The following is an 11211-nucleotide window of genomic DNA, read 5'->3' as shown; positions in this document are numbered from 1 at the left end:
GTTTTCGTGTTCTTCCATAGTTTAATTTGTAAAAGAAAAAAGTATTTATGCAGAAAAACAAATATTAAAACCAACTTAATTTTTTCTCGTGTCTAATACTTAAATAAGGAACAATTTTCCATAGAAAGTCCTACCAGAAAGAAATGACATCATCAGAATGTATTTGGTTTAAAAAATCCTTCTCCACTGACATTAACACGAAGGCTTCTAGATTTTCTTGCGATATACTTATAAGTATCTTAGCCTGCTTTTAATTTTAACATTGAAAAGCTTTGTTGACGGGACACTTGTGTTACAGACAGACAGTAGATATTTGTATGCTTGACCAAGTATAGAATAAGCGCCACTTAATATGTTATATCTGAATAATATATTATAGCAACAAATAGGGCAATTATTGGAAGCAATGCAGTAAGAGGATAAAATCGCATCTTTATTAGTTTCTACTTGATCATCAGTAGAATGTTTATTTTCGTTTAATTTTATGAAAGTTTCACCGACATTTTTCTTTAAAATATTCCATGACGATTTAAAATGTTGCAATTCTGAAATAATATTGTGTTGAGTTGCTATTGGATTAATTAAGTGTATTAAAATACTGCTTAATTTTTTAAATGCATTTTCAGGAATATTTGGTGACGGTCTCTTAAATTTTGGGCTAATGTGCTTTGAACTCGCTGTAAGATGATCGTCGAACTCTCCCCGGTTGCTCTCTCTCCCACCTTCCACGATCTACGATCGAGGACGTGTGAATTTGGTCCGGGAATGCGACAATCAAATCATTTTACACTAGTTCCTGTTTACGAAAGAAATCACCGATTTATTAGAGAGGTTGCGGCCGAAGTTTTCAACGCAAAAACGTGTACAGTACGTCGGACGTTCAGTGCCACCTTCCTGTGAGTCTAGAAGTTTGACAATGGCATTTGGAACGTCGAGCATGATTCCACTGACGTTCCAAACGCCATTGTCAAACTTCTAGACTCACAGGAAGGCGGCACTGAACGTCCGACGTACACGTTTTCGCATTGAAAACGTCGGCCGCAACCTCTCTATTAGCTTTAGCGCGACAACCAGTTTCCCATTGGAGATGGATGAGGTCCCGGCCTCACACTACAAAATAGATTATTTTTAATTAAATAGTTTGGAATATAGAGAAATTATTATTGAATAACATTTTTTACTTACCTAAAATAAAGGAAATAATATAAGTGACCATTAAATTTGTTATGACTACAATCATCGCTTTGGTGGCTTAGGTACAAAACTAATAACTCGCATTTCCGTAGTTTAGCATTAAGATTCATAGGAGTAGTGAATAGTTTGTAGCATTGTAAACAAATGACCAATTTTCTCTGTTTAGAAGGTAGTTTTTGATTATTTTTCTCCAGGATGCTTTCTGTTTGGGTCTAATTGGGCTAATGTAGTGTTTGACTCAGGTCGGCCGAACTAATTTAACTTCCGATACGGGTAGGGCCAGATAAAATACAGGCCTACACATATTACACCTAAAAATTGAAATTTACCTTACTTAACGAAAAAAATAAATGAATTTTTTAAAATTAAACTTAACCATACGATACATTATGTACAGTACATATTTAGAAAAAACGGCCCAAATTGTATACGGCCCATGTGGAATTTTCCACATTTTCCACATGGCCAGTCCGCCCCTGGTATTGTGTTACAATTCAAAATCCTGATCAATTAATTAATTCACGAAGCCGCTGCTGACGTAGTACTTCAAAGACCCCAACAATTACACAGTGTAGGTTTAAATCATGATCTATTATCTATAGATGCGAAGCTTGTATAGGCAATCGCTTCGAGTATCATGTAAATTTAATTAAAATTGATGAAGAACTAAACCTTTATCTCTCCTTATTGGTTTTGAAAGGTCCCCTTGGCAGATTTGGGGTGCTCTGCTAAGGTGCCTCCAGGGAAGACTTTTTATGGGAAGCTGGTCTTTATTTAAGAAAACTTGGATAAAACCAAGGCCAATCCATTGGTTAGGCGCGAACCCGTGACCAACTACCAGTAGACTATTCGGTGTTTTTTTTTATTTGTTTGGCCTGATTGATCTTTAATCAGTTCGCTGTCTTCCATTATTTTAATTTCCATAGAGCGAGCCTGATCAGATTACAGTGGAATATGATCTAATTTTACAAATCAAGAAGTGTTATGAGGTACCTTCCCATGGTATTCTGTATTACGTGGCATAATTGAAGAAGCTATAACTAATCCCATAAATCTTCAGGTAGACGAGGTACAGGATAGGTTAGTCCCCATCTCTCTGCTTCCGGTCTATATCGGCGCAATGGACTTTTCAGGCTCAGTGCTGAGTGACTTTTTCCACATAGTCCATTATATAGGTACCATACTGTTATTCTTTTGTAAAAGTTTATTAATCCTCTCAAAGAATTAAGTTGCAGAGAAGGTCTATTGACATGATTACGACCGTTAGGATTTCCTGCTGCTATGGTATCCTCGAAGGATCAATAGGAATCCTGAAAAAATGATTAAGTGCGAAAAAGGCAATATCAAACTAAATAAATGGTGGCTGGCAAACAATATTCCCATTTGTTACTAATCTTTAAAAGGATTTTGAAAGAATTTATCATCCGAAACCTCGTTTAAATCTTGAAAATGATCATAGAACTGTTTCTTTAGTTATCAAATAAACTTTTAATATATAAAAAAAAAAAGGATCACAGATCAAAAGTTCCTTGGCTTACTGTATCAATTGTTTATTCGAGAAATTGTTTAATCACACTCCGAATAACGTTTATTTTCATATTATTCAATCTATTGAGATTATTATACATGAAAAATATCGTAACGCATCATAATAAGCCTTGAAATCACTCATTTCTATCGTATTCATCCGACCGCATCACTCAATTTAAAATAACAATAAAGTTACGTCCCATTTACATTCTACAAAAGAAACATTTCATTTCAAATTTTCAATGTTAAAATTTTATTAACTTTATATTATCATTTCTTATACACATTAACCTTTATATATATATATATATATAATTGATTGGCTTTGGTAAAAAAAATTTATTATCACAAAATGCTATTCTACAGACCATCACACTGGACTCTACAGATTGATGAGGAATAATTTGGTCGAAATGACTTCGATTGGGGCAGTCTTTAAAAATACTTTTTGAACACACAAACAAATTCATTCTTCTTCGGAATCGCGAGATACAGAATAACAAATACAAACACAACAAGAAGGGAATCGAAACCAATCGGAGAAAACTCCTCTACATTCGTTTTTAGGATCGAAAGCTAAGAGACGATGTAACCGATATTGCTGCTCGCACTTGCATCCTTTCCGGCATAGCATCTGCTCCCCTGCAAAACTGTTAAACAGGAAATTACGTAACAGTATAAAGCAAACGTAACGGTAGTTTGTAGATCGAACATACTTACGCACACGATTCCCATATGACGTATTGCTGAAAAGGATAAACGTTAAGTAAAGCCAGAGTTTCACCCCTCGTATTATTAGCCCAATAGGGTGCTACGACTTCTTCCTTGACGGGGCAAGCATTCCTTTAATTAACATATACGAAAAAAAAAAAATTTGGCGGTCATATAACACGTGTGAGCTTTATAAAACGAAATGCAAACGAATAGTTGACATACAATATACCTACACTCCTCTTTCGAAGTATTCTTCTTCTACGTTTTCCGTATTTTTCTCCGCTGTTTCGTCTACGTCATCGGTATGAATGGTGTTTGATAATTTATCTTCTGTGACGTCTTCGACACTTACTGCTTCCTCGGTGAAAGCTGTATCGGTTCTACTGGCGAAACTGGTAGTTTCGGTAGCAATTGACGGGACAGCTGTTGAAGTTTCTACATCTAAATCGCCCGGAGAATTTTCTGACGTCACATTTAAATTACCAGCCGTAGTTTCTTTGGTGTTGGATGATGTCAGAGTCTTCGAAACTGAAGATGGTCGTGCCCGGGGTCGAAGATTTGTTACAGAACGCTCGAAACCTGACCTAGCAGACCAACTTACGTCATATTTCTCTCTCCTAGCTGATATTTCGTTCCTGAGCACAATACTGTGCACTTCATCGCCGTACATCCTTCTCATTAATCCCTGATTGTCGTAAATATACTTCCTAACAGCTTGCCTGTACGGGAGGGAAAAGTTTTAAGACACAGAAGGAAATCGGTAAAATTACTTTAAAAAAAAAAAAAAGTCAATACAAACCAGGGATAAGCAGAACCTGGATGCGTACAGTAATTACTTTTGTTCATATCACAAGGTATATCCATAAGCAGGCGTGCGCTTATCCGAGGACCACAGCTTTGACTTTTAATTTCTGATAGCGTAACTATCATTATCTAAAAGAGGAGGAAAAAAAAGAAATGAAATACAACTTGTGTACATTATTTTACACGAAAATTCATCAAAATAAACATAACGATTCAAAAACATTTATAGTTTTCACTAGACTTGTTATAGTGTCTACTTGATGTCCTAGGTCATCTTAGTGACTAAGTAACTCTACAGGTTTTTTTTCCTTTTTTATACTACGCGAGCAACGGTATTCTTGGACAGTAGCCATCTCTCTACACTTATACAATAGTAGTATTAAGTAAATTTTTATTAAACTTTGACCCGATAACGAAGATGCGGAAGTTAGAGGAGGTCGAAAGAATCTCACTCAGGCGTAAAATAGCCTTACTGCCCTAATAGTTAGACACAACGGGGTGGATCTCTTTTAGTGACTTCATAAAATTCATTTTAGCAAATAAATATAATATCTAAATTAAACTTTGTGTGCTTTTGCAAATTCATTTACCGGCGCGTTATTATTATATTGATTTAAAAAATCGATCAAACTCACCAATAATAGGAAGGGTGCCATGGGCAAATAGTTTTATAACTTTCCATGAATTGGATAGCAGCTTACAATAGTTTGTCTCCTCATAATCGCGTAGAGACGGGACAATAATCAAAGCGATAATGTCTGTCGTATTAACGACACCAATATCAACTAACTTCCGCTACGTTTGAGATGAGTTTTAGAACGAGGCAGGTGGCCTACTATGATTTTCAACCCCCTTCCCCCCTCAAGACAGGATGAACAACTTTTTGACTGTGACCTGTTTTGCTGTCAAAAGCAGTAGGAAACTTGACTGGATGGTAGTTTTCTTTATCAGTCCGCTTACATTATTAATCAGTTCGAACTTATTATTATTTTTCCACCCCCCTATTCTCTTCGAATATTAATTAATAGTCTCTAAATTAAACGTGTTTGATAATTTCTTAGCGTCAAGAAGATTGGATCTGACTTAAGCAACTTATTCTGGCCCCATTCTAGTAATACCTAGAAGCAATATGGAAAGCCCTATCTCAATAGGAAAAGAAAAAAAAATAGAACAAATTTCCAAAATGTAATTTATATGATTCTACAGGATATGGTTGTTGTGTGATTTGATTATTAAATATATAAAAGGAATTTTATTATTTAAAAAAAACAAAAAGCTACATTTAACAGCAATATATATATATATATATATATATATATATTTATAATGTTCTATTTGTTTTACAGATCTTCATATAAAATTTAATATAATACTTTTTATAATAAATTAAAAAGCATTATTTTTTATATTAGATGCAGAGCTTTAAACACTCAAATCAAGTACATACAATTTTGTATAGCAGCAAAAAATGTTTATTAGTTATATGTATTGTATTTGTAAAGGTTATTTGATAAATTATAGCAGAACTTAAAATTTATTTTTAGACTTTAAACATATGAAAGGTATCAAAATACAAAATAATTCAAATTTATAACAGATAATTTGAATTGTTTTCTCTTCAGTCATTGCAATTTAACACATTGACATTAAATTAGCAATGAATTAATAAACTAATCCACAATTAACAAAAAAAAAAGTATATACAGAAATGAACTAGGATCTACTTGATCCCTAATAAAATAAGCTTATTAACTTTGAATCCAGGTGTCCAAAACTACTACCTTGTCTGCATATATATTAGTTTTGCTAGTGGCCTATTTAGGTTGGATAAACCCAGTTGTACCTCTTCTAGGTAATACATAAAAAATGGATGATGTTAGATCTTCTGACATTACATAACTTTATTGGGTTCATTGAAACTTTGTAATGTTTTTATTTTAAAGTATACATATATTAAAGGATACGTTTGGCAATGTAGATGTTATAAATTATCTTATATTTTAAATCACTTAATGCTAACTCACAATATAAAAGAGGCATTTTTATAGAAATATTTTTATTTATTTATTTTATAATATAGCATTTAAAATATTTACAGACATATACATATTAAAAAAATATTAAGTAAAAATACATTGTTGTCATCATTGGCAACATTCTGTGAGTTTTCTGAAATATTTTTTTTAGTGTCTAAATGTTAGAATTGATGTAATAATATAATTCTTCTTGGCAAATAAATTTTTTAAAACTAAAATTGTCACAGTTCAGTTACTGGATTGTTATGTGATTGAAGCGATGACCAACTGTTAAAAGCTGATCCTTTGGATACCCCCGAAATGCTGCAATATTAAAAATTTATATTTTTAACTTTGCTTAGATTAAAAATAAGTAACAAATTCTTAATTAATAAAAACTTACACAGAGTCAATTCCATCTTTCATATCATACCATTGGTTATTTTCATTTTTCTTATATCTTTCAAATCTCGGACTCCTGGAAGGATTGAGAGACGATGCTCCGTCGGGAGGTACGTGTTGACGTGATCGCCGATTCATGTTTCGCTTTAGCGAACTATCATCGTTCAGACTATCCGCATAGTCTCCTCTGTAACATGTTGCAAAAGTTAATAATAAAGAAGTAAAAATATTATATATCATATACTTAATAAAAAAAATACATACATTCCATTTGAATACATTGTTTTTAAATTTGCTATTGTTCCTGAAGGAGTATGTTGTCCGTACGGATTACCTAAACTCTTACTCATTAGAGGATTTTTTATGCTATACAATTTTTGATGTTCCCATTGTTTCTGTCCATATCGAGGTTTTCTACTAGAATAATATATAAATAAAACTTAACAGTACAAACTAGAATTTAATATTTCAAGGTATAGGCAATTTTCAATTCAAACCTTTTTTTGCATGAAGAACATAACAGTCCAATGCCTAAAATAGCTCCCAAAAATATGACACTGCTAAGTGCTATAATGGCAATTTCTGTTGTACCCATTTGGCTAATTTTTTCTTGAACCGATACACCCTGGATGTGACGTATTTTGAATTGATCCAAATAATTGATAATTGAATGGGAATGTTTCTTCAGTGCACTAAGATATTTTAAAAAATAAAATTATAATCAAATTGCAATAATTTATAATTACACAAAACACTTTATATACAGTAAATTACCTCAATAATGTTTCTGTTTCTATAACATCATTAGTTTGATGATCAATAGCATATAAGAAAATATCAGTCCTAAAATTTAAGCAAAAGTTGTATTTAATTCTTAATATTATTGAATAATTTCAATTTAATCAATGTTTTTTACATACATATCTGGATGTTCCTTTTCCCCTTCATGATGGGGTTCTAATTTGGCCATTTTTACATCCATAGCTGTAATATTACTGAGATAACTAAAGAAAAAAATATAACACGTTAAAAATTATAAATTAAAAAATTTATTATGAATTTAATCAATGTAATTACCTGAGCATTTTATTAACATTCTCTTCAATAACAAGAGGAGTTGTTGCAGCAACAAACATTACAAGTTTGGTTTCTGGTAACACATATATCTATTCAATGAATAAAAATTTTAATTGTTAGAATAACTGCAATGTTTCTATAACTTTACATTCACCTTATATTTGAGAAACTTACAAAAACATTAACAATTGCAGAATGACCATGTTCGCTCCCTTCTCTGTCTGATGCTTTCACATCAAAACCATAAATACGTCCACCATCTAGAGCAAATGTTATCATAGAGCGTATCACTCCGGTAATGGGATCAATGTGAAATTTCATAGATGAGTCTTCAGATTTTCGAATAATCTCATAACGAATGGCTTTATTATAACCAATATCTGCATCATTTGCCTAAAATACACATATTGTTATAATTAAATTAAAAAACGAAAACTAGATAATTACCATATTTTACAGCATAGAATATGCAACTTTTGTTACATAAAAAACAGGCTCAAAAACAGCCTTGCATCTTATATGTGAAGTTGCAATCTCCCATAGGCTAATTAATGAATTCACCAAACAGCCTTCAGTAGGTTAAAGGTGATCTTTACCAAGTTCAGTTCTTTAATAAAAATACTATTGTTTAAACACATTATTATTTTTTGCTATAGGTAAGCAGCTTTTTGCATGTATTCATGTTGAATATTTTAATGAAAAATTTTAATTGTGAATTATTTCTTTTAAATTTCTATTTTTTCCCTAACAAATAAAAGTGTGTATTCTAATTTTAATTTTTTTTATTTATTTTTAAACCATAATATAGTAAGAAAATTTGAGATTGATTACCAAAGATATAGGATAGCTGAAATGACATGCATCTTATATACCATAAAATACAGTAAATAGAAAAAAGTACAATACAATTTTAATTTACTGAAAAAAAGGAATGTTTTTGGATTACAGTGGTACCTCAGGATACGAAATTAATCTGTTCCGAAACTGAGATCATATCATGAAAATGTAGTAAGGGGAATCATTTTGTCCCCATACGATTACATGTAAAACCAAATAATTCATTCCAACACGAAAAACACTCAAATTAAAGCTAAGTAGTACATTAAAAAAAAAAAACTATAGTAAGGAAAACACTGAAAAATATGTTTTGTAGTTGTAAATGTATTACCATAATAGAATAATAATTGATAAAAAAATGTAGTTTTTATTTGCACTTTACCTTTGAGGATAGATGACGGTGGAGGTGTAAACTGGTGGCAGAAGAGAGGGAGAAGGGAAATGATACTAAAACTTAACTTACATAACATAATATAACAATAACTTAAAAGGAAAAGATAAAAAAAATTAGTGTTGTTTTTTATATTTTTTTGTTTTAATTTTCATTCGCTGCTTTTTGCTTTTTTTCCTTCACTTCCATCAGAACTTTCACTGGCTAGGGGTCGCTCAGTAAAATATCTATCCAAAGAGGTTTTGGCTTTGCCTGCTTTTTAAAATGATTCTAAAATAACTTAGGCAAATGTCGTTACTCCGAGCGGCAATACAGCCAGTGTGAACCTTTTCGGGATGTTTTTTTCCAATAAAATCGATCACTTTCTGATAATACCTCAAGATTTCCTTTATCGAGCGAAATCCTTCCACGACGAAGCAAACGCGGGACTGAGACCGATGAACAGAAGTGAATAAAAACTGGCGCTGCGAACTAATGTAACGTCGTATGGTGAGTTTTTGTTCGTNTATCGAGCGAGATCCTTCCACGACAAAGCAAACACGCAGACTGAGACCGATGAACAGAAGTGAATAAAAAAAATGGCACTGCAAACTAATGTAATGTCATATGGTGAGTTTTGTTCATATCGTGGAGTAAAAATATGTTCGAATTTCATGCCGTATCCTGAAAATTTCGTATGCTGGGGTATTTGTATCCTGAGGTGTTTGTATCCTGAGGTACTGTATAAGCCATCATCAGCTTTTGAATTTAAACCTTAGGATGGTTTATAAAATAAGCAAAAATTTTTTTTAAATAAATTAATATAGAATCTTAAAAACATTCATTTGCTTTTCCTCTTGTAATTAATCATCATAATGCTATTTTAACTGAAAAGGTTACCTTTAATTTTACAACTTGATAACCAAAACTGGCTTCTAAAGGAACAGCTGCAACAACAGGTTTACCATTTGTTTCAAAAATGGGAGGATTATCATTCTCATCACCTACTTCAATCACCACTAATGCTTCATCATAAGCAAGATGATAAGAAATATCATCTGTTTTACCTATAAAATTAATATATAAACATTTTATTTTAAAAATTAAATTGACTTATTATGTTTGTTTAAAACAAATATTAACTAACTTCTTATGTCTCTGCCAACACGTCTTCCCTTTTCAGCTCTAACTTTTAATGTGTACCTATCTTTAAGTTCTCTATCTAAACTTTCTGTAACTGATAATCTTCCATTTTCTTTTTCCATCATAAAAAGACCTATAAATATTTCATAATATTTTTAATATAAGAATTAAAGTTAATAACAAGACTATTTTTCTAATTAGTATTTACCATTATAGTTATGTCCCACAATAGAATATCTTACGGAATGTTGTGAAATTTCATCTGTTGAATTTAGATCTAAAATAATCATAGGAGCTAACTGATTCTCAAAAACAGTTACTTCATAGAGACGTGTTGGAAACATTCTTACTCCTTGTCCTGTTCCAACAATAATGTTAACCTGAAAGAGCCAATTTATCAATTAAGTACAAATATATATTATTAAAACATTTTTAATTATGTTTATCTAAATTTTTTAACTTTTTATTATTATGTTCTAAATTATTTGCTTGAAATTATAAAATATAAGGTTTATTTCATTTTACAATTTATTGCAATTTTTTAATGCAAATCTTAATTAAATTACTAGTAAATAAATGTTTCATACATCCAACAATTAATGAAAAATATTTTTATTCATGATAATTAATTAATACTTTATTTATAATTTATTTTTTTTAATAAGTGAATATAAAAGAGTTACTTCTGTACTGTCTGATTTTGGAGGAATGGTATCCACAGTTGCTGTTACAAAGAGACGATAAAAACTTTGTTGTACACTATCGAGAGCTTTCACCAATCTCACTTCACCATTTTTAGGATCGACCTCAAATGAATCTACTTCTTCTTTATCTAATTAAAAATGTGGATTTACATATATAACTCATATTGTCATTGTTATAAATAGCATAATTACAGCACATACACAAAATTTCAAAACATTAATTGAAATTTAAATCCAGCTCAGTTAATATATGATAGTAACTCTAACAACATTCTTGTCATTCCTTGTTCTAATGCCTTTTATGGTTTAAATGCTAATGGATAGGTAAAGATTAAATAGTAGTTTGAGTGGGATTCATATTTGTGTAGGTGGAAACTCCCACTCATTTGTAGCATATCTAATACAATTATTCTAAACATAT

At 31.3% G+C, this 11211-nt stretch overlaps 2 protein-coding genes across 4 annotated transcripts; both read right to left on the bottom strand.

Moving 5' to 3' along the window:
- Window positions 1-3038: 3038 nt before the first annotated feature.
- Window positions 3039-5268, bottom strand: LOC111640060 (protein spaetzle 4-like). Of its 2 annotated transcripts, none has more exons than XM_023386067.1 (5): window positions 4878-5268; window positions 4238-4371; window positions 3672-4157; window positions 3445-3567; window positions 3039-3374 (listed from the first exon to the last, which is right to left on the bottom strand). In XM_023386067.1, the coding sequence occupies exons 1-5, from the start codon at window positions 4896-4898 to the stop codon at window positions 3191-3193; spliced, it is 948 nt and encodes a 315-aa protein (XP_023241835.1). In that variant the 5' UTR covers window positions 4899-5268; the 3' UTR covers window positions 3039-3190. The 2 variants fall into 2 exon arrangements, with proteins under 2 accessions (XP_023241835.1, XP_023241836.1); XM_023386068.1 differs by having other exon boundaries at window positions 3292-3374; window positions 3441-3567.
- A 1077-nt stretch (window positions 5269-6345) lies between these two features.
- LOC111640059 (cadherin-89D-like) lies at window positions 6346-10950 on the bottom strand. 2 transcript variants are annotated; one of them, XM_023386066.1, is made up of 12 exons: window positions 10770-10950; window positions 10295-10466; window positions 10091-10219; window positions 9844-10010; window positions 7911-8129; window positions 7737-7825; window positions 7580-7663; window positions 7434-7502; window positions 7157-7351; window positions 6924-7073; window positions 6661-6846; window positions 6346-6581 (listed from the first exon to the last, which is right to left on the bottom strand). In XM_023386066.1, exons 2-12 carry the CDS (start codon window positions 10428-10430, stop codon window positions 6500-6502), a joined length of 1506 nt encoding a protein of 501 aa, XP_023241834.1. In that variant the 5' UTR covers window positions 10431-10466; window positions 10770-10950; the 3' UTR covers window positions 6346-6499. The 2 variants fall into 2 exon arrangements, with proteins under 2 accessions (XP_023241834.1, XP_023241833.1); XM_023386065.1 differs by having other exon boundaries at window positions 6347-6581; window positions 6924-7076; window positions 10770-10949.
- Between the last annotated feature and the right edge of the window lie 261 nt (window positions 10951-11211).

This window comes from Centruroides sculpturatus, unplaced genomic scaffold, assembly GCF_000671375.1.
Source record: "Centruroides sculpturatus isolate CEXI.00-Female unplaced genomic scaffold, Cexi_2.0 scaffold1258, whole genome shotgun sequence".
Classification (NCBI taxonomy): Eukaryota; Metazoa; Arthropoda; class Arachnida; order Scorpiones; family Buthidae; genus Centruroides; species Centruroides sculpturatus.
Note: the sequence above shows the minus strand (reverse complement) of the source record. Positions and strands in the feature narration are given on the sequence as shown.

Coding starts and splice junctions, on each gene's coding strand:
- LOC111640060 (XM_023386067.1), bottom strand. CDS start 4,898: ATGGCACCCTTCCTATTATTG. Junction 4,158..4,237: donor CCAGGTTCTGCTTATCCCTG/GTTTGTATTGAC, acceptor CCTCCCGTACAG/GCAAGCTGTTAGGAAGTATA. Junction 3,375..3,444: donor GTCATATGGGAATCGTGTGC/GTAAGTATGTTC, acceptor CCTGTTTAACAG/TTTTGCAGGGGAGCAGATGC.
- LOC111640059 (XM_023386065.1), bottom strand. CDS start 10,430: ATGTTTCCAACACGTCTCTATGAAGTAACTGTTTTTGAGAATCAGTTA. Junction 7,826..7,910: donor CTGCAATTGTTAATGTTTTT/GTAAGTTTCTCA, acceptor TTCATTGAATAG/ATATATGTGTTACCAGAAAC. Junction 7,503..7,579: donor GAAAAGGAACATCCAGATAT/GTATGTAAAAAA, acceptor CTTAAATTTTAG/GACTGATATTTTCTTATATG.